We start from the raw sequence: 22,737 nt of genomic DNA on the forward strand, positions 1-22,737 counted from the left end.
TTGGTGTACATTGTGTGTCGCGCCCTTGTTGTCGGTTGAGTGTGTGTGTTTGTGACTGTGTGTGTGAGACTGTCCCAGTACTCCTGCTTTAAGAGTCCTGTATTTTGTCTTTAAAGTTTATTTTCAGTGTGAAGGAAGTGTTCTTACTTTTGTCTTATTTCTTGACAGCACTATATTTTCCTTTCAATTACTCCACTCTCCTTGTGCATGAGTTTCTAATCGTAAAATTAAACTAATCTTTTCCCTTTCTTGATAGTTGACTTGTGCTTGATAATGGTCACCACTAGACGTGCTTAGATATGCCTTGTCCTTGTTGTTTTAAATCTTCTTCAGCTGAACAGAGAAAGTTCAGTAAGTCACTTTTCATAGTTCTCATGGCACCTAAAAGTGTCGCGCTGTCTACTGACTCACCCGTGTGTCTAAGAGAGTGTGCAGTGAAAAAATGTTGTCCTCTTATTTCTTCCAAGCCTCCGAAACCTACTACTTCAGACTTTTCCCTCCGTAAGTGTAACCAGGAGTCCCTCACAAGTGGGATCCTTTCCTTTCTTTGGGTGTTGGGGCTGCAAGGGAGGGAGACAGTGGGAGAGTAGCAGGGAGGCAGAAAAGGATATAGGGAGCAGGTAATGGTAGCAACCAGGAGTCCTTCACCAGCAGGACTCTTTCTTCTCTTGGGTGTTGGATGATGAGAAGAACAGAGAGGGAAATTAAAAGTGAGAGAGGAGCGAAGGAAGAAGTAAGGGAAGAAGGGAGGAAGGGAGGGAGGAGGTAGGGACGGAGATAATACTAAAGGGACTGAGGGAAGAAGACGAGGGAGGTTTAAGCATAACTCAAGCAGTTTGGGCAAGCAAGAGAACAAAGAAATTAGACAGTGAAAAACAAAAGTATACAAATAAGCCAAGTGGTAGGGGAATAAAAAAAAGGATTGAACTGAATTTACTGTATGAAAATTAGTTGAATATTGCAGTGGAAAAGTAGAGCTGTTGAGGTAATAAGAAGGAAAAGTTGGAAAAGTTGTGGCCAACTTTTCAAATATATCAAAGTTGGATTTTATTGATTCTTAATGGTTATTGCCTACAAAGATGTGCTAGGTCAGCTTGAACTGTTTTATGCTGATGAGTTTATCATTGACTTGTATTCTCTTGTTTTTTCATATTTTTAGCAATGAGTAGATCTTCGTAAACAGTTAACCTGGTAGCAGTGGGGATCATGTTTCTTAATGGTCCCTCTAAGCGAGAATAATGAGAAAAAATCATCACTCACACAAACCATTTCATAATATATATCAAAGCATTTGTGATAATTTTATGTATCTTCTATTTTGGGGGGTTTATATCATGGCACAAATTTGGCCCATCGCTGCTACCAGGTTAATTATGTAGAAGAATGTTATGAGGTCCCACTTGTCGGGCAGGTGAGATATTGAAATGAGTATTGTTTCTGTCATTCATAATATTTTCTTGGTAGAATGAATGATATGAAGGTGATCTGTGTGTCCCTCAGTCATATTCATTCTTTTCTCATTTTATTTCCATATTCCCCATATACATTTCTTAACTTTTGCACAAGTAGTCTTGGATTATAACTTCTCAACTCACCAGTTTCTCCTTTTTATGCATGTCCCTCTCAAAATTTATAAACCTCCATGGTCCTTGAAGTACTGAAGTGCGACATTTACGTCAAGGATAACATTTTTACCATTTTTAATAAACTACGAAAGCACTGTAAAGATGCCTGATTTGCTACTTACTCATAATCTCTGTACTCTTCTTGCAAAAAAGATGAGAAACAAAAATCTTCTTATCCCATATTCATAATTTTAAGAAGGTGGTATCAAGACACCAACAAATATCAACTCTTCTTGCAACATCTCCTGCGTTCTTTTCGCAGGAGCAGCGTGTATGTGCATCTTTTAATCCTTGTTATGCCCTTGACTTTGCTCCTTTACCACAAAGAAAATAATCCAGGCTTCAGTTACTAGCTCTATGATGAGTTAAATAGCTTTATGGTATGACTTGTGCACCATTGCAATAAGACCCTCTGTAAATCAGATGTTGCTATGAAACTTCAAAATATGATAGTTGGTTTTTTTTCACACAGATGTAAATTTATTTTGATTCTTACTGACTCTTATCAGGACAGGTACAAACTTCTGAAAAGCTTTTACACCATTGTAGTTCTTTTCTTCGTTGACTAAACCGTTAAGATAATTCCAGTAGACTTAGACATCTTAACAGTAATGCTCGAGAAAAGTCATCTAAGAGGAATCATCTATCTTGTTTCCACCTCAGGATACCTCGCACGAGATGGTGGTCGCGTGCTGCAAGTTCCTCTGTTACTTCTGCCGGACGGGACGCCAGAACCAGAAGGCGATGTTCGACCACCTGCCCTTCCTGCTGGAGAACTCGGACATCCTGCTGTCCCGCCCGTCCCTGCGTGGCACCACCCCCCTCGACGTGGCCTACTCCTCCCTCATGGATAACACGGAGCTGGCCCTCGCCCTCAGGTACACACACACACACACACACACACACACACACACACATCTACAGTTTCTGGGTTGCCATTCTTTACTTATATATTACATCTCCTTCCCTTACCTTCCTTCACCTTGGCTCTAACACACAGGGAGCACCACCTGGAGAAGATTGCCGTGTACCTGTCCCGTTGTGGCCTCCAGAGCAACAGTGAGCTTGTGGAGAGGGGTTATCCTGACCTCGGCTGGGACCCTGTGGAAGGAGAGAGATACCTTGACTTCCTCAGGTTCTGCGTTTGGGTGGGAGGTGAGGAGAGAGAGAGAGAGAGAGAGAGAGAGAGAGAGAGAGAGAGAGAGAGAATGTGGTGTGTGTCTGTGTACAATAGTCTGCTTACTTCGAGAGCCTGTGTGTGTGTGTGTGTGTGTGTGTGTGCCAGGCTGTCTGGATACAAGTTTGCATGTATGTCTGTCTGTCTGCCTGCTGTCTGTCTGTGTGTGTGTGTGTGTTTGTTTGTCTGTTTGACCAGCTGTATGTATGTATGTGTGTGTTTATTGGTATGTCTGGCTGGCTGTACATGTGTGTGAGTGTGTTTGTGTGTCTTGATGATCCTCTACACGAGATGGAATACTCGTCCGTGAGTTGTAACTTTTAAAAATTGCTTCCTAATAACTACCTCTCTCATGCCCTTCTGTGCTATGTATGAGTGATAAAGTTAAAAGTTGTGTTTAAAAACCTCTCTCATAAACTTTGCCACTGGATTAACTTTGCGTCCTTGTTCTTGTCCTTTTAACTCTTTCCTCTGACTGCTGGTTTACTACTACTTACCATGGCAGTCAGTTTTTCCCCTTTTCTAACTCGTCTTGATCGTTTTCATTGACTCCTCAGTATCTGACACTTGAAATCTTCCCCTTTCATCAGTCTTTCTGTTTTCCTGTAGAAGAATTTTGAGTGATACTGACGATTCTGCTTACTCACGGCGTTTGTAGTGTTGCCTGTGCATCCGTGAGTATTGCATTCTTTCTGGTTCAGTTTTGGCCAACCCCCCTGATCCTTGCCTTTCAAGTTGTGCTGGTGGCAGGCTCATTTCCGTGGGCCTGTCACAGCACATCTTGAGGGACAATGACCTCGCCACATGTATAGGGCAGGTCGGGTTGGTTCAGGTTGGCCTGTAGTGTCGCTCCTTCTTACCAGGTCTGAACCGGGACCAAGAGTTGCAAGGTACACCAGCACTGCCTCCCTTTCCCTCACCCCTTTTCTCCCCTCACTCATGGGCACCCTCACGCAAATGCCACCCTAGCGACCCACACACGCTCACGCTCCCTCATGGTCCAAGTTCTTTCCTCTCAAGCCTCTCTGTAGCCTAGAAGAGATTCCCTGAGCGGTGGTGGTCCTCATAGTCAAACTGATCAGCCCAACCTTCACCTCAACCCCATCCCTCACCACCCCATCTCACCTCACCCCACTCTGCCCCTTCCTTGCTCACCCTTCAAGCTTAGTGATGCCATGAGGAGCTGTCATTCTGCGCTGCCTCTATCCATCACCTTTATATATACACTTTGATCTAAGTGATGCCATTAAAGTTCCCATTTAAGTGTAATAGCTGATCACATTTCCCTATTTTTTTCAAACTTTAAATTTGCATTACGGTTGTTCTGTTGTCCCGTGAACCATATAAGCACCCTATTCCCTCAGCCTATTTTCTCAACAATATATGATTGACTTGAAATTGCTCCATAATCCCTTTAATTAAACAGGATAACCATACTCTCTCACCTTATTGTCTCAACAATTCAAGGTGGCATTTAAGGCTGTTCTGTTGTCCCCTGAACCATAAAAGCTGCTTATTTCTATTCTTGCCCCAGTTCAATGTATACATCATATTTTTTCACTTATACAAGATTGCACTGAAGCTGTTCCATCACCCCTTGAAGTATATAAACAACCTATTCTCCTCCTCACTCCAATTCATCTTGCAACACCATTCTAAGGGCTGGCTCTGTATGCCTCACCACTCAGGGGGTCAAGCATCCCTTTGTATATGCACAGTCATAAACTTGAGTATGCAACTAATAACCCGCAGGTAGATTATTTTGTTATAAGAGTCTACAGTAAATACTTTATATTAATTCTACATTTTTCCTGCATAATTCCTCATTTTACGAGTTAAAAAAGCCCAAAGCAATTTTTTTCTCTCACTGAATTTGCTTCCAAGGGTTTGCATCACAAGGCTGAGTGTTGGTGTCCACAGGTGAGAGCGTTGAGGAGAACGCCAACCTGGTGATCCGTCTGCTGATCCGCCGCCCTGAGTGTCTGGGCCCTGCGCTCAGAGGCGAGGGCGAGGGACTGCTGCGCGCCATCATTGATGCCAACAAGGTGAGACACAAGAAATGAGAAAAAAAATAAAAAATGTAAGCTCCATTTCTTTCTTTCCTCATTGCTTATCCCTCACATTTCTCTTCCCCTCTTCTCTCCCTTTCTGCCATCTCTTCCTCTTCCTGTTCTCTCTTTCCCCTTCTCTTCTTCTGTCCATTTCTTATAGTTTTTCTGATCTGTTATCTCATGTTTCACTTTTCTTTCCCTCCGTGACATTTTCTCCCTGCTTCCTTTCTTCTTCCTTTTCTTTAATCTTTTTCTTCTGTCCTTTCCTTCCCTTGAGTACAGAAGTATCCTCCTGTCATTCATTTCCTCATGTTTTATCCTTTACATTTCACATGAAATCTTTTCCTATCCTTCTTCCATCATTTTACTCTCCTTTTCTTCTTTTCTTCGCCCTCCTTCCATCTCTTTCCTTTTCCCTTTCCTATATCACTTGCACCTTCTTTGTCTACAGCTCCTCTTATCTTTCTCTTTCTCCTTAGCCTCTTCCTTCCTCTTCATCTCTTCTTTCCCATTCTCTTCTTCCATCTACTTTTCTCTCGCTCCATTTTTTATCATGCACACCTATATATATGACCTCAATCACTCACCCCTAACCCTTGCTTCCTCCCCTATAACATTCGCCCCTGACCACCTCTAGCAAGTCTCTGACCCTCATTACTGACCTTCACCTTCTCCCTGCCAGATGTCAGAGCGCATCTCCACCCAACGTCTTGGTGCCGAAGCTGAGGGTGCCGTGCCTGTCGACCACCCGATGCCAGCTGGTGATGACGATGAGGACTACATCGACACGGGCGCCGCCATCCTCAACTTCTACTGTACCCTTGTGGATCTGATGGGCCGCTGTGCTCCCGAAGCCAATGTGATCGCGCAAGGCAAGAATGACAGCCTGCGAGCTCGTGCCATCTTGCGTTCCCTGGTGCCTCTTGAGGACTTGCAGGTGAGGCTATGAAGGACGTGATCAGTGCTTGGCTAGATTCTTGCAATTAGTTTAGATTATAGTGCAGTTCTGTGGCAGATGTTTAGGTCCCTTGGTCTCTGGGATGATTGTGCAGGGCTGATGAATATATAGTGCAAATTAAAGGCACTTGCTGGTCCCCTTTATAGATTTTCCAACCCTATTTGGTTTTTGGTATGTAAACAAGGTAATTACAGAACAGTTTTAGGGTATATGTAAGTTAGTTTTATGGATTACTGTTACTTAATTTGGTCTTCTCTGTGTGTGTGTTTGTTTGTAAACAGGGTGTGTTGTCCCTCCGCTTCACACTCTCCAACACGGCTGCCGAGGAGGGCCGTAGCGACATCCCACCCGGCCTCATCCCAGCCCACAAGCAGAGCATTGTCCTCTTCCTGGAACGTGTGTACGGCATGGACGACAAGGAGCTCTTCTACTCCCTCCTAGAGAATGCCTTCCTACTTGACCTGCGCGCCGCCACCTCCCTCGACAAGGCAAGTCCCTCCAACCCTCACCTGCTTTCACACTGTACCCATTTACCCTCTACCCTCGGTTATGTCATGAATATAATAGAGTGTCTGTATGCTCTGTATTTGAGAGAAAAACTTATGGAGAAACTCTTATAACTAGTTGCTGATGAGAGGGTGCTAGAGGTCATTAGAAAGAGCTCAGATATCACAGATGATCACTTGAACCACCATTAAAATCTCAAAGACCAACAAGACGGAACTGAACACCAAGGTATCTTCTCCATAGCATCTATTATTAGTAAAGAGGTATTCATCCCTCACTGCTCCCCCTCCCTTCTCCCTTCTTTCCCTGTGCAGTCTGATGGATCTGAGTCTGAGATGGGCCTGGCACTGAACCGGTATATCGGCAACTCCATTCTGCCAGCGCTCATCTCACACTCCAACTTCTACGCCGAGGCAGACCAGCATGCGCCTCTTCTTGATGCCACGCTGCACACTGTGTACCGCCTCTCCAAGTGCAAGGTTGGTGCTCCTTTGAAAGAAAGATGATGAAAGCATTATTCTCTGCTGAAGTTTTTTTGTGTGTGTGTTTATGTAAGAATAAAAAACGATTTTTCAATATTTGTTGCTTGTAGATGATGATGTAGAGAAGTTATATTGCGTTTTTATTTTTATTTTATGGGAAGGTTTTTTTTTCACTGTCTTTTTTCTTCCAAATAGATCCTGACAAAAGGGCAGCGTGAGGCAGTGTCTGACTTCCTGGTGGCCCTCACCCGCGAGATGCAACCCGCCGCCCTTCTGCCGCTCCTCCGCAAGCTCACCATCGATGTCTCCAAGCTCTCTGAGTACACCACCGTTGCTCTTAGGGTGAGTAAACTTCACCCCATCACTCTCACCTTCATCACTCCTTAACTCACACTCCTCTCCCATTTTGCACTCACTTCCTCGCTCTAACCACTCTATAACTTAAGCTATGCAATATCTTGCTTACCTTTGTACATCTGAGACTCAACTTGAATCCCGCTTCCTCTCTCTGTCATTAACTCTCATCCCCTCCCAAGATGGCCACCTGCCTTTATGATACTTTTGATTTCACAGGGATTTTAAAGAACTGTAATTGTCTCTCTCTCCCATGCACTTTTGGTCTCATGCAGCTCATAATTTCCTACTGAAGTAAAGTATTGTTATCTATTTGTCTCCTTTTCATCCTTGGACCCATGATGCTTCTGGTTGTCTGGTGAAATTAAAATCCTGTTAACTCATTATTTCTCTTTCCTTGGCCACAGCTGCTGACACTTCACTACGAGCGGTGCGGCAAGTATTACGGCACGTCATCCAACACCCCAGGCACGGCATCAGAGGAGGAGAAGCGGCTCACCATGATGCTCTTCACCAACATCTTCGACTCCCTCGCTAAGATGGAGTACGACCCAGAGCTCTTCAGCAAGGTGAGGCATGATGGTGATTTTCCTTGTCTCTGGCTGCTCTCTCTCTCTCTCTCTCTCTCTCCCCCCCCCAACATGAGTTTTCAGTTTTTCCCCACCCTCCACTTACTTTCTTTTTGATCGAATGTTGATCCTGCCACTCTGGAAAATTATGAAATATATAACTTTTTTGATCTCTTCTTTTTATAAACTATATTCCATTTTTCACAATGTATCCCTCACGTGTCTCCTTCCTTCGTCTGCCTCATTTCTGTAAGTTCACTCAGTCCTCATTCTTGGTGTAGGCGCTGCCGTGTCTGTCAGCTATCGGGTGCTCGCTGCCACCTGACTACTCTCTGACTCACGGCCATGAGGAGGAGCTGTACAACACATCCTCCAGTGCTGAGGGACCCTACATGCCTACACCCATTGACATCGCAGAGTGAGTATAGTGATAAATTGAATTCATTTAGACACACAAACACACACACCCACACACATAATTGCATATGTTTTATTTCAGGTGAGGTGACTATACAGTGGCTGAATATTCTAGTCTTTATATTATCATAGATGTTATCAATATTCTTAGCATCTCTTCATCCATGTAGGTAAATGCCACATCAGTACTTGTGTCTGTGTGTATATCCTTATGAGCATGTGTACATGTGTCTGTGCCTCAATCTTTCAGTGTTCACGTGGATGAAGACATCCAGGACTTGATCAAGAAGTTCAGTGAGCACTACCATGACGCCTGGGCCTCGCGGAAGCTGGAGAGTGGCTGGACCTATGGTGAGACGTGGTCGGGTGAGGAAAAGCTGCACCCGAGACTGAAGCCCTTCAACATGCTGTCCGACTATGTGAGTGTGCCGCCAGATAGAGAGAGATAAATAGATTGATGGAAAGAGAAAAAAATAGTGGTTGATGGATCAATATATAGGATGGAAGAGATTAAAGAAATGTTTTGTTTTTGTAGTAATGGCATTTTCTTGGAGTTGGTTATTTTAGGAAGTAGTAACTAGGAACTAGGAAATAGTAAATATATGTTGATAACAGTGATTATGGTGAAGATATGCATCGATAGTAATGGGATTGAGAGAGAAAAATTGCAAGAAAAGGAAACTTGAGACTTGACGGTCTTCATGGTATCCTCCCTTCCTTGTTGCGGCACAGGAGAAGGAGCGCTATCGTGAGCCGGTGCGGGACGCCATCAAGGCACTGCTGGCCATCAAGTGGAAGATTGAGTACGAGAGTGAGGGTGTGCCCACAGGGGGACGAGAACAGCTGCACCGCCAGGACACTGTGAGTAACAGTAACACTGCCTCTCCTGCACCATTACTCCCTTATCCAGAACATCATGAATACTGTGGAGACTTAACAGACATATGCAATTTCTTCTCATCTTTACTACACCTTTTCCTTCCAATGTTAAAAATTATACATGAAATGATTAATACTTCACTGACGTGCAAAATTTTATAGAACATCCACGTATATAGTTTCTGAAGCCAGTTATGTATGCTTCATTTTCTCCTCTCCCTCATCATCGTCCCTGCAGTCTGACCTGTACAACTACAACCCACAACCTGTCGACATGACCAACCTGGCGCTGTCCAGGGAGATGCAGAACATGGCTGAGCGGCTGGCTGAGAACGCACATGATATTTGGGCCAAGAGGAAGAAGGAGGAGCTGGAGGCGTGCGGTGAGTACATGGCGTGAATAGTGAGTTGGAGTCCAGGGAAGGTTGAGGTAATCTAAATTTTTGAAGAAAATGTATTTTATTTGTTAGATGAAACATTTTTACCCATGATGGAAGAAATGAATAAATTATTTGATTCTGGAGCACTGTGTTATGTTCTAAGCGCCTCCTCCCCTTTCTCCCAGGTGGCGGCATCCACCCACAGATGGTGCCATACGACATGCTCACAGAGAAGGAGAAGCGCAAGGACCGCTTCCGCTCTGTGGAGCTGCTCAAATACCTCCAGTTTATGGGATACAAACTCACCAGGTAACAAATAAAAAGATAATTATCATGACGTTGAATAGTGCTGTTTTGAATGTTCATTAATTGATAATATCGTAATTGAAAGCACAAGGGCTCACAGCAAAGTTGTTCTTCTCTTTCTCACTTTTCATATTATGTGAATAGTGTGTCCCTCAGAATGCACATGTGACATAAATCTGTTACATATATATGACTGGGTATCATGATTGAAATATTTCTTTTGTTCCCATTTACATCAAGCAATAGAATGTTCTTCACTTGACTGTACAATAACACTTATTAACACCTTCTCCTCTCCAGGGGCCATGGTGATGGTGAGGATGCTGGCGGCGCATCAGGGGCTGTGGAGCGTCGCTTTGCCTACAGTCTTTTGGAGAAGCTGCTGCAGTACCTCGACTCTGCAGCCATCAACATGAAACTCTTGAAGCCATCATCCAACTTCTCACGACGCAGCTCCTTCAAGACCTCCACCAAAGATGTCAAGTTCTTTTCAAAGGTGGTGCTGCCTCTGATGGAGAAATACTTCAGGTGAGGTACAGTGCTGGGATGGAGAAATACTTTGGTGGAGAGTTGAGGTGAGGGGTGAGCAGTCTGAACTCTGAGTTGCCTCCTGTCCTCTTGGATCCTTTCGTATCCTTGCGTTGGTTTTATTGGTAAAAATTCTTCAGGTGAGGTGAAATGTTGAATTGCATCAGTCTGAATTCGAAATAGCCTCAACTTGTCATTTTACTATCATCTATTTATATGTATCCCTGTGTAATTCCTGTTATTAAAGCTATGTCAGGTGAAGGGAAGTGTTGAGAGTCAGTCCGACTTTACTGGCGGTATTAATGTTATCAAAAATTACTTCAGGCAAGGCGTAGTGTTATGGTGGAAAGTTAGGCTGGGCTATGAGTGATGTTGCTGTATTATCAGTATCAATTGAGGTCTGGCATAGTGTTGGGGTACTGGATCAATCTGGACATTCTGCGATATCTCCGTTTTGTACCCTAAGAGTTATGCTTATACCTACAAGGGCTAGCTAATTCAATAAAAATAAATGGATCTCATAGTAATACTGTAATGTGACTATAAGCTATACACAAATTAATCAAAATGATGCACATGTCATGAAAATGCTCTTCCAAGGCTGTACAAGCTCTGTGGCAAATTGTTCTTCCTTTGACTCTTGAACAGTATTAGCTCAGTGTCTTAGTAATGTCAGTCATGTCTTCACAAAATCTTCTATAAATCAGTACTGATGGGTTTTAGTGTTGTCAAAGCTATCTAAAACTCCGGTCCGAGACTACTAAAGCATCAGTCTTAACTTGCATGAACCTGACCATGCGTGCCTTGCTTCTCCATATCAGCACTAACCGCAACTACTTCCTGGCGGTGGCGATGACTAACAACATGGTGGGAAGCGCGTCCCTCAAAGAGAAGGAGATGGTTGCCTCACTCTTCTGCAAGCTGGCTAATCTCATGCGGACCAAAAGCACCTGCATCGGCTCGGACACAAAGGTGAGGCAGCAGCGTGTGTTCTGGACATGTGGCTCTCAGCTTGAGGTAGTTTTCATGCTATTTTGAAGACAAGTGACAACGAGCTGATTCAAAATGTCTTTCTCCCATAACCATAATAAAACATTTTCATAACTTTTTGTTTTTCATGCATGTGGTCAGAATGTTAAAAATACTGCAGAGAGGAAAGTAGGCCAGTCATAACAACTGTAAATTAGTTTTGCTGAACAGACCTTGAGAGAGAGAGAGAGGGAGATGGGAAGACCTCTTAACAACCTACCCCTTCCCTACAGGTCACCGTGAAGTGTCTGCAGGTGATAGTCCGATCAATAGATGCCAAGACGCTAGCCAAGAGTCTGCCCGAGTTCGTTCGCACATCAATGCTCACCTTCTTCAACAATGCTGCTGTGGACCTCGAGCACTGCATCATCTGTCTGCAGGAGGTGAGGATAGGAGGAGGGAGGTACATCGGTGGAGGAAAAAGAGAGTTCAGGAAAGGAAGAGAGAGGATAAACAGTATGGTACAGGATACTAGGGAATAGAGGATGAGAAAGGGAGATGATGAGGAAGGGGAAGAAAAAGGGAGGTGGTGAAGAGGGATGGAAAGAAGGAAAAAAGGACAAAAGAGGAGTAGTGACATGTTAGGAGGGAGGAGAGAGAAAAGTGAAGACAGGAAGAGGGAGGAGAAAAGAGAGAGGGGGATAAGGAATACAAAAGAGGAAGAACAAAGGTTTAGGGGGAAGTCAGATGTTATGAGACCTGAAGAACTGTTGGCAAGATTATATATACTATTTTTCATAAGCTTCCCGTGTCTGATCATAAAATATTCTGTAAAAAATTGTTCTTACATTGAAATTGGTTCTGGTATAGATTAGCTGAGAATAGATAAGTAGAGATATCCAGTGCCATGTGAGGATAGTAAATATAAAGAAAAAAGGAAAAAAAGGGCAAGAATAAAACAAGAGATTGAAAAATATCACACACACACGGAACATACAAGAACGATAAGATAAAACTAGTCTTTCTTAACCCGGTAGCAGCGACGGGCCAAATATGTGGCTTTACAGTAGTATACCAGCGACGGGCCAAATTCTTGCCTTGACATAAACCCCCCAAAATAGAGGATACATAAACTGATCACAAATGCATTAATACATATAATATAATGGTTGGCGTGAGTGATGATTTTTTCTCATTAATTCGCTTAGAGGGGTCTTTAAGAAACATGATCACCGCAGCTACTGGGTTAAGCTTGTTTTTCACCTGCACGACCTACATGGCTTACATCATCTTGTCCTTCTCCTGCAGGGTAAATACGCCTATATCCGCGGGACGCACCTCAAAACCTCCTCCTCCCTCAACTACATCCAGACGGTGCTGCTGCCGGTGCTCAGTTCCCTCTTCGACCACACCGCTGCTTGCGAGTTTGGCCAAGACCTCCTACGTGAGTCACCGTGTGTTAGTTGTGGTACCCCAAGTGTCATGTCTTATTCTGCTGTGTTCTATTTTTGTTTGTTGTGTTTTGTTTTGCCTTCCTCAGATTACTACTTTTCTGGCATCTTTCTCCTCCTCTTCTATATCTTTCTATTCCTCCTTGTTCTCATCTTCCTTTCCTCCTCCTCCTTCTCCTTCATTAACCCAGAAAGTTACCACAATCATGTCAACTACAACACCATACTAATACTTGTTTTTGGGAAGGTTAACCCGTCCACTGCAATTGGCATGGATTTGGCTTTCACTGGTAGCCTGGTAACATATACTTCCAGGTCTTTCTCTTCCTCTATGGTGGATAGTGGAGTCTTTCCCATGCAGTATTGATATGCTGGCTATCCTCTCCCAAGGTGCATGACTACATTTTTCTTCATTAAATCGTAGCAGCTACTTATTGGTCCATTCCTGTAGCTTGGTGATGTCTTCCTGTAGGAAATCCGCAGTCAAGGGGTTAAGCCACTATCTTGACCTCTGCCCCTTTCTCCTTGCAGTGGACGAGATCCAGGTGGCCTGCTACAAGATCCTGTCGGCCCTCTACCAGCTTGGGACGGACCTCAGCCTCGACGGTGGCAAGACATTCATGAAGAAGGAGCTAAACCGCCACAGGCCCTCCATTGGGAACTGCCTAGGAGCCTTCTCTGCCACCTTCCCTGTCGCCTACCTCGAGCCCATGATGAACAAGAACAACCCTTGGAGCATCCACAACCGCATTGCCGACCAGTCCCTCGAAGCTCAGGGTTTGTGTTGTTTACCTCCTACTCCTTTACTCTCTCAACTCTAGGTATTCTGCATCCTCATTCATATCCTTACACCTTTTGATCCTTTTTCTTTTGCATTTACAGCCACTTCCTATTTTAATCTCATCCACATTTAACCGTCTCATCTGCTCTGAACATTTGGCCAGTGAGAGTACCCCTCGGCCGAGTGGGGTTTTGGTAGCTTTCCTTGTCAGCTGGGTTGCTACAGCACAACCATATCCTCTTTCACTCTTTTGACCCGCTTTTTGTACTGCATCTACAACCACATCCTCTGTCATTCTCTTGAGGTTCAAGGTCTGTTGTATTACTTGGTGCCTCTTTCTCTATTCTCCTGACCCTCTCCTTATACTGCATTCACAACCACATTCTCCTTTACTTTCTGTGCTCTCTCATTACCCGCAGAATCAGTGTTTAATCGTTAAACAACAGGGATTATTTTCAAAGAATGCCCTCGAAACAATATTAGTGCGATCCGACACAGGAGTCTGATTTGATCGTTGGCCACAGCAGATTTAATTAAATCAACGATAGCCATTGTTTAAGAATTAAAATAAGGGGTCTATAACTTTAGACTTTTTGAGCTTGTTTCTTATTACCACAGCCTGCATGTCTCATCATTCACAGAAATCATTGCCAAGATGGACACAGCAATGCCCACGCTGGAGGCGGTGCTGAAGCAGGTGGAGAAGTTTGTGGAGGAGGAGTCGAAGCACATTGACATGCCATACATTATCGATGTGATCCTGCCCATGCTGTGCTCCTACCTCCCCTTCTGGTGGAACCAAGGCCCTGACAACGTGAACCCCTCTGAAGGGTGAGTGTTGTAATGATGATGATGATGATGGTTAAGAGAATAATGCGGAAGAAGATGAGGTGGAGGAGGGGAGAAGCACTATATAGTAACGATGTAGGTGAAGTGGAAGCAGTAGTCATAGTAGTAGTAGTAGTAGTAGAAATGGGAAGAGGAGGAAAAGGAAGAGGGCAGTAAGTTAGTAGACAGTAAGCCCTGCATGTGCGTCAAGAACCACCATGCAAAGATCACAGCACTTAAAGCCAGTGGTGTGTGTGTATCCAGACCTGTTGTTTTATGGTTCTTGGCTTGAAAGTACTATCACCATCACGGTTGCCAGGGTTGTGGTTTGCCTACTTAGTTATTTCTCATGACATGTGATGGTCAACATATGGAAGTCACAAGTTCCACGCATTGGGGCTATTTTTGTTTGATATTGCTCATTCTCAAAAACTTCACACTTTTTTATATGATAATTAATTCTAGATTTCTGAATGCAGTACAACAGTAGCAGTTCAGTTCAGTATTTATTTCCAAGACACATGTTAATGTTTTTTCTTATTGGGATTCCATGGGTTATTTTTAATATGTAAGTCTGTGGGAACTCCATCCATGACTTGGCAGCCTTGGTTAATGCTTTCTCTTGCTGCATCCCAGGAACCACGTGTCCATGGTGACCTGTGAGCACATGAATCAACTGCTGCGTCTCGTGCTGCGGCTCATCATGTACAATGTTGGAGTGGAGAATGCACCCTGGATGACCCGTATCGCTGGCTACACACAGCAAATTATCATTAATTCATCCGAGGAGCTGCTCAAAGACCCTTACCTTCCTCTGGCTGACCGAGTCCACAAGCGTACAGAGCACATGTTCAACAAGGAAGAGAATCTGCGCGGCTTCCTCAAATCCACTACAGAAGACACAAGTCAGGTGAGTGTAGTCTCCCTTTGCAGTATCATAATGTAGGAGGGGCACTCACCCATATTACTTCCCACCCTATTTTCATCAGTTTTCATGATTCTTCTTATGCATAGTTCTTCCCATACTTCAGGACACCCTATTGATTATGTTTGTCCCCACAGTGGAATATATAGGGGGACCACACTCTATGCTTCACCAAGGTATAACGCCCCCCACAATTTGTGCTTGGCTATGAATCCAAGGGCCTTGATTTAAATTATGGCCTGGGCAGTTGATGTGCAGCCCACCCAGCTGTTTATCCTCCCTTTTGGATTGGTCAATAAATGGGTCTCTGGGGAAACCTAGGGAAGGTAAACTGTGGTAACTTGGATGCTGTCTTTGCCCTGCGTCCTGGATTATTTGGTTCACACACACCACATACTCAAGGGCCAATGGGACTGAGATGAGCACCAAGGCCACAGGCAGCTATAATGCATGCCCCCAACTCTACCCTTACTCTGCCATAACACTTATACCACTTCCTCTTTTCTCAACAGTTACTCATGTTAATTTCACTTTTTTTTTTTTTTTTTTTTTTTTTTTTTTTACAACAAAGGAAATTGCTCAAGGGCACAAAAAAGGAAACAACAATAAAAAAAAAAAGCCCGCTACTCACTGCTTCTAAAAAAATCCAAGGAGGTGGCCAAAAGAGGGGTCACTTTTTGCTTAGAAGAGTAACTGAAAAACAAAATAGGTATCCACAAATTCCTTTCATATGGACACTTGCGACACCCCACCACCCCATCTCGTGAACATACATAGGCAACTGTCATATTGAGATTACTACTTAGTCCACTGTTTTTATTTTATCATTTAGCTTCAATCCATTTGCAATTACTTTTATAGGATTGAATAAAGCTCTTAATACCTCACTCCTTATCCTGTATTGTAACACTTATTGTTTCTTTTAAATATTAAGTTCCTTTAATTCTTCATGTGCAGGTGGAGAGTCAGCTGCAGGAGGAGTGGCAGCTGCTGACGCGAGACATTTACGCCTTCTACCCGCTGCTCATCAAGTACGTGGACCAACACCGCAACTACTGGCTCAAGAACGACGTACCAGAGGCTGAGGACGTGTATAACAGAGTGGCACAAATCTTCCACATCTGGTCCAACTCACAGGTACAGACATGCACACGGAGAAACACTCAGACAAACAGACATCCAAAGGCAGAGACAGATACATAAACAAGCCAAGGATTTGCACAACAGAGAGGTGCAGATTTTCCACATCTTGTTCACTTCTTAGGTACAGATAAGACACTTAGACACTCAGGAATATCCAGGTGTGTAAATGGGTTGACAGACACATGGACAGATAGACAGGCTGAGGATGTGTACAACAGAATGGATCAGATGCCTGGTCTAACTGACATGTACAGAGAGAGGAATGTAAATACACACACACACACACACACACACACACACACACACAAACACACACAAACACAAACACACAAATATGTACACACATTGTTAGTCATATTCTTCTGCCATAGAGTGTCTTCTTTTCCCATTATATAAAAACATTGCTTCAGAGTGTAATGTATTCTTCTGGTGTGTGTGTCCAAAGTGCTATATTGATTCCTCCTTTCATACCTGGCTCCCCCTTCCCTCTGCAGTACTTCAGGCGTGAGGAAACCAACTTCATCAGTCAGAATGAGATTGACAACATGACCCTCATTATGCCCACTGCCTCCTCGCGTAGTCGCCAGAGCACTGCCCCTGACCCAGTATCCAGCGGTGGTAGCAAGGTCAAGGTAGGTTACCTGCCCACCTTTCTAACCTATCCTCAGTCCTCCCTTTGACTTACCTGAAGACTTGGTTATACCTAAGGCTTTAAACATCTTCCTACTTTTGTGTATTGGTTTGCTGGTTCTAACCTTACTGTACATATTAATTGTTCATTATAACTTTCTTTTACATTCATAACCTTTTTTTGTTTTTTTCTTACCTGAGGGATTGATTATAATTATCTTCTTATCTGTGTATTCACTGTCTTTACCTTAATCTATGCTCTACTCTTTTTAACAACTTTAACCTTTCTTCTCTCACTTACCAAAACTTTGATTCTTCTCACACAAGCTCTTAACAATCTTTCTTACCTGTGTATTGATCTACCTGTCTTTACCTGCTCTGTATATTGATTGCCTCTATTCAAGTATCTCATATATATTTTTTTTAATAACCTTTTTATGTGCTTACTTGCTGGTGAAGATTTTATTTGTATACATAAGCTCTTAATTTTCTTCCACCTTTCCTAATCTGATTCTGTATACTGATTGCCTCTTTACTCTTGTTTCATATCAGGATCTGTCATCTATTGTGTTTTTTGTCTCATTCTTCTAATCTATAGGCTTGTTTCTTTACATTTGGTCATGACAGTCTTACTAACCTGTATATTGGTCTACCTCTTCTTGCTTTACTCATCTTACATATATAAGCATCATTTTCAACAATTTTCTTGTATTATCAACTAAAGACTTGATTTTTATACAGCAGCCTTTAATAATACATGACAGCTATTGTTTTCATACCTTCTTCTTGAATACAAAGGTGAAATCCAAATTACAATATGCATGTAATAGTCATGCTAGATGGTGTGCAATAATCTAGTTTTGGAGCTGCTGCCAAGAGATGGTACTCCAGGTGTCTTGGAGATGACCCCAGCCAACGCACTGCAGTCAACAGGGTAGTGAAGGGGAGGAGCTAATTGCCATATACTTCACACTTTCTCTTTCTTCCTCTCACGATTGAATGTCAGTAATATGAATTGTTCTTTACGTTGAAATAATTGAGACATCATATACTTTACTCACTTTTCCTCCTCCTTGGAGCTAAATGGGGATGGTGGAAGGTTTTGCTTCACATATTTAAAAAGGAGTATAGTGGAATACAGTGTACACTAACTACTGTTTCCAGCTTCAGCTGGTGGTGGTGAGGGGTGTGGTTAATAGTGAAGGGTCAATATATTCATCACTGCTATCATTGTACTCCAAAGAGACTTCATTTTCTATCCCATCCTTTCCTCCTAACTCGTCAATGTGGTTTCCTATATTTTCTCGAGGGGTGCCGGGTGTGGGTTCTGTGGCAGCCCAGGTCAGACTAATGACATTATCTCAGATCCATGAGAGTCAGATAGACTGCCATACAACACAGCAAGTGGCCCATGGAATTTGAACCAAACTTTAAATATTAATGGTGCACAAACGTTTTGATTTGATCAACAATGATTGGCTGAGCAGACCGTGGAGGCTTTGATTAGATCAATGTTAGCTGTCGTTTGAGGGTTGATAATCTTTGTTACCTGTCAATTGGCTCTCCTGTCCTTGCATTACTGTTCGCTGACTTACAGTTTTTACTCATATTATGGATTTTTCAAAACTTATTACTTGCCTCTCTTACTTTAAGATTTATCCTGTCAACCCAAAGTAATCTTTTTCACCTGTGTTTGGGTCTAGTTTTGCTGACTTTATTTCTATTCCTACTTCATATTATGGCTTTTTTCTTGTCTCAAATGATGCTTAGATTTTTTGATGAGCCATTAATAATCTCACCTTCATAGTGGTATACCTGTCCTTACCTTCCTAACTGTGTATGCTGATTGATTTTACTCATGTTACAGATTTATTTTCTTGTTGTACCTGACAACTTGACTATATTTTCACCTGTGTTTTGGTCTACCTTTCCTTGCCTTACTTTGTATATTGTGTATATTTTTTCTTACTCATGCCTCATAATTATGGTACCACTTGATTAAGCTAGTCTTGTCTGATTGACTGATTGTCAGTGGTGAAGCTAATCTCTGGTGTTGTGTGAAGTAACATTTAGTAAGGAATGGCTTGCAATGATGATGTTCTCACACCTAACTCTCGCCCTACCATCGGCAGCAGCCTGGGATGCCGGTGACAGTAGTACGTAAGCGAGTGTGTCTGTTGTCTGTGTGATGATCAGTGCCCGTGTGTCCGTTTTGTCTCCCACCCCGACACAGAGGCATCATGGCTCAGGCCACCTCCCTTGTCATGCTCCACCCACCAGGAATGCTGCCCCCTCCCACAAATCCACACTTTCACCTTCAAGACCCCCCCTTTCACACCCCACTAGTACAGCAGCCCTCCACAACACCAGGCCTCTTCAAAGTATTGGCCACAACACAATTAGACTTGAAGGACGAAGCTGATTTTTTTTACATATTGGTCTATGGCACCGTTAGACTTTCTTGTTGGGGCTTGATGGTCAGCCCCAGCCCATTATGGTGCAGGCAAGTGTTTATAGTGCTGCCATCTTGCTTGTCTAATCTTTTGTTTATTTTTACCTCAAAACCTGACGGGTAAATACCAGTTGGCAGGGGGCATAAAGCTCTTAGTATTATCAAAGGACTTCAAGATGAGACATGATTAGGTCAATTCAAGTCGGGAAGGGCTGACAGCTGCATGCATTGCCTTAGGCACTAAAGTAACCTAATGTTCTTTGTCTTTTGGTTATAGACTTTTTTATTTTTATTTTATGCTAAATTGATAAAAGGCATCTCCGTAGTCAAGTGATTACCACTCCTAGCTGTAAATTCATGAGCCCATCACAGTCACCATCCAGCCAACCTTGCTATTCATTATTTATTCTCCTTATTGTGCTGGTCACTATCAAGGTATTTAGGGAAACCTGGGAAAGGTAAACGATGGTAACCTAGATGTCACACTGGCCCTGTGTCCTGGTGTAAAGGGTTCTGTTCACCACAGGATCAAGAACCAAAGAGACAGAGACGAGCACCAAGGCAATGTGTATGCCCTCCCAACCTAAGCATACATAAACTGTTCATTATATGGCACAAGCTGATAAATTGGGAATTTGCTGAGATATCATGTGATGAATGATGAAAAGTGTTGACTATGATAATTATGAATATGTTTATATTTTCACTTGTTTTCTGGCTCATGTACACATGAGGGTTATTTATGTCCCATTGCAGATTTTTAGGCATTTGCTAATAGGAACATTTCATTGTAGAACTGCTGTATGATATTAGTTCACAGTGATATTTGAATGTTACAGATTTTTTATTGGAGCTTTGACAGTTTTGGTTAATGATGAAAGGAGAAGAGATGTTGCCACAACTGAGACTGATGAGAAGTAAGAGATTTCAAAGTTGTCTTTGGTTGACAGTTTAGTCAATCATGACCGAGTGATGCCACTTTCCTCGTGTGATGCCACAACCAGTGCATATGTCCAGAACTGTTTCTACATAGACTAAATTTCTCCAGCTTCATGTGTTTTGACTTCAGTAGTGAGTCTTGGAACGTCGCCAACACATGCCCGACACACACACGTCCCAACAACACAGCCTTCATAAAGCACTTATGAGGAGAGTTTAACCCCCTCCCCACCACCCTACTCTTCCTTCCTACTCCCAGCCACCTCCTTGCAGCACTCCTACTCAGCCTGTTGAGAGATTCCTATGGCAGGAGGCAGTACAGCCATGTAGGGCACCATTTCCTGTGTTGTATCAAAGCAGCATGACTTCTGTTTTATTGTATACATATACTTTATGCCTTTCTATTCATTCATCAATGCATTGTACATAATAGCCTTTGTATTTGTTTTGTTGCATGCCTTGGGATGCACTCATTAGTATTGTTATCAATTAAGGTGCTCATTAAATACTCAGACGTTTGATTGCATCACAATGAAACCAATGCAGCATTTGTGGGGTTTTTTTTTTTTTTTTTTTTTTTTTTTACATCTTTTGAATCTGCACAAGTTAAAGGCTCCAGCTAAGAGGAGATTCAACTTCATGATTATCATTAAGATAGATATTTACCATTAAAATTAATAATGATGGGCTGCAGGTCAACCATATATTAACCTTTATCATTGTTTAAGAATTGTTTTTGCTTGACCCTCAACTATAAGCATCATGGTCAGTTAGACAACAAATTCTGAGCACCTTAGTAAGGAATCCATCATGGACTCATTTTACTGTTGAATTGTAGTGTTATTACTTTATAGGTTCAAATCACTGAGACACTGTCAGTTCATTTCTGGAGAGAGCACTCAGTCCTGTCAGGTGAGGTGTGGTCACAACACATGTGTAGGTGGGCAGGTCAGGGTGCAGGTGGGCAAGAGTGGCAACTCCTGCCACATCTTTGGCAGGAAGAGAGGAACATCATAATTTGTTCTGTTTCAGAAAAAGAAGAAGCGCTCAGGAACCAAGAAAACTAACAAGGAGAAGGAGCTTGCCTCATCGCTGATGGTGGCATGTCTCAAGCGTCTGTTGCCCGTCGGCCTCAACCTGTTTGCAGGGCGTGAGCAGGAGATCGTCCAGCACTGCAAGGAAAAGTTTCTGGCGGTGAGTGCCCAAGTCCAGGCTCCTGCTCATTTTGGGGCTTCGTGGTGCAGTGGTTAGCACACTCGGCTCACAACCGAGAGAGCCCAGGTTCGATTCCTGGGCAGAGTGGAAAAAATTTGGCGGCTTTTCCAATACCCTTCACCCCTGTCCACCCAGCAGTGAATGGGTACCAGGTATTAATCAGGGGTTGTGTCCCGTCTCCTGGAATCTGTTCCCTTCTATAATTCCTTCCCCTTCTGTCTCTCTCCGGCATATGACCACAGATGTTGCGCCGACTAAATGAAACTTTCCAAAACTTCCCTGCTCATTTTGCAATACACCTTAATTTTTTTATAGGCAAATGGAACACAAAATGTAAAATTAATATTAACTAAGCACAATTGAATCTCAATGTTGTCCAGAGTTAATGTGTTATGTCTTCTTTCTACATGTCGTGGGATCACATGTCATCTCAACAGAAAATATCAGAGAGTGAGATCCTGGACTTTGTCAAAACACAACTCACACTGCCAGACAAGTTCGACCCATCAGATTCCATGAACTGGCAACACACGCTCTACTCGCGGCTGGGTGGAGGCAGAACCCCCCGTGAGGAGGATGAGGACAAGAAGCTAATGCCCACCATCGATAACACCGTAGATCGCATCGTGGCCATGGCCAAAGTGCTCTACGGCCTCCACATCGTGAGTCTTCTCCCCTGACTGATCACCACCCCAAACACTCCAACACACTTCACTGCCCATAATCTTTTATCTCTTTCTCTTGTCACATCATTTTGATACTGATTCAGAAATTGGCAATTTTATTAATATTCTATTGCACATTAATATTTATTTGCATACTGCACATATTTTTGCATACTATCTACTTATCCTTGTATATAGGTACATGAACTTAACATACTACTTACTTACATTATCTCATTTATGTGCATGCTCTATATATATTATCACCCATCCGATCTCTTAGCTCCCCTACTCCACCATTGTGCACTCTCCTTTATCCGTCCACCCATCAGACATGTGTACACATGCACGGTGTGTTCCTGATCTTCACAGTGACACCTCCAGCACGGGAATGTTGTCGCACACCATTTTTCTTCTTGACTGCCCCTCAGCACTTATCTTATATTTTTGTGAAGTTGTCAAGAGACCAATATATCTGAATGTGTCCTCTGCACCTGAGCATGTGT

At 43.0% G+C, this 22,737-nt stretch overlaps 1 protein-coding gene across 13 annotated transcripts in view; it reads left to right on the forward strand.

Annotated features, from left to right (window-relative positions):
* LOC127001574 (ryanodine receptor-like) overlaps nt 1–22,737 on the forward strand; it is a 183,658-nt gene that overhangs the window by 123,233 nt on the left and 37,688 nt on the right. For all 13 annotated transcript variants that reach the window (XM_050866342.1, XM_050866344.1, XM_050866345.1 and 10 more), the window contains 24 exons: nt 2,289–2,503; nt 2,626–2,780; nt 4,723–4,847; nt 5,536–5,790; nt 6,093–6,299; nt 6,633–6,797; nt 6,996–7,142; nt 7,562–7,723; nt 8,005–8,141; nt 8,391–8,559; nt 8,873–9,001; nt 9,258–9,402; nt 9,585–9,708; nt 10,006–10,233; nt 11,055–11,205; nt 11,496–11,645; nt 12,511–12,646; nt 13,185–13,430; nt 14,076–14,265; nt 14,899–15,172; nt 16,145–16,324; nt 16,825–16,962; nt 21,384–21,545; nt 22,004–22,228. In XM_050866342.1, coding sequence (XP_050722299.1) covers nt 2,289–2,503; nt 2,626–2,780; nt 4,723–4,847; nt 5,536–5,790; nt 6,093–6,299; nt 6,633–6,797; nt 6,996–7,142; nt 7,562–7,723; nt 8,005–8,141; nt 8,391–8,559; nt 8,873–9,001; nt 9,258–9,402; nt 9,585–9,708; nt 10,006–10,233; nt 11,055–11,205; nt 11,496–11,645; nt 12,511–12,646; nt 13,185–13,430; nt 14,076–14,265; nt 14,899–15,172; nt 16,145–16,324; nt 16,825–16,962; nt 21,384–21,545; nt 22,004–22,228 — 4,215 coding nt within the window. The remainder of the gene's footprint in view (nt 1–2,288; nt 2,504–2,625; nt 2,781–4,722; nt 4,848–5,535; nt 5,791–6,092; nt 6,300–6,632; nt 6,798–6,995; nt 7,143–7,561; nt 7,724–8,004; nt 8,142–8,390; nt 8,560–8,872; nt 9,002–9,257; nt 9,403–9,584; nt 9,709–10,005; nt 10,234–11,054; nt 11,206–11,495; nt 11,646–12,510; nt 12,647–13,184; nt 13,431–14,075; nt 14,266–14,898; nt 15,173–16,144; nt 16,325–16,824; nt 16,963–21,383; nt 21,546–22,003; nt 22,229–22,737) is intronic.

The sequence above is a fragment of the Eriocheir sinensis genome, chromosome 21, assembly GCF_024679095.1.
Source record: "Eriocheir sinensis breed Jianghai 21 chromosome 21, ASM2467909v1, whole genome shotgun sequence".
NCBI classification, from domain to species: Eukaryota; Metazoa; Arthropoda; class Malacostraca; order Decapoda; family Varunidae; genus Eriocheir; species Eriocheir sinensis.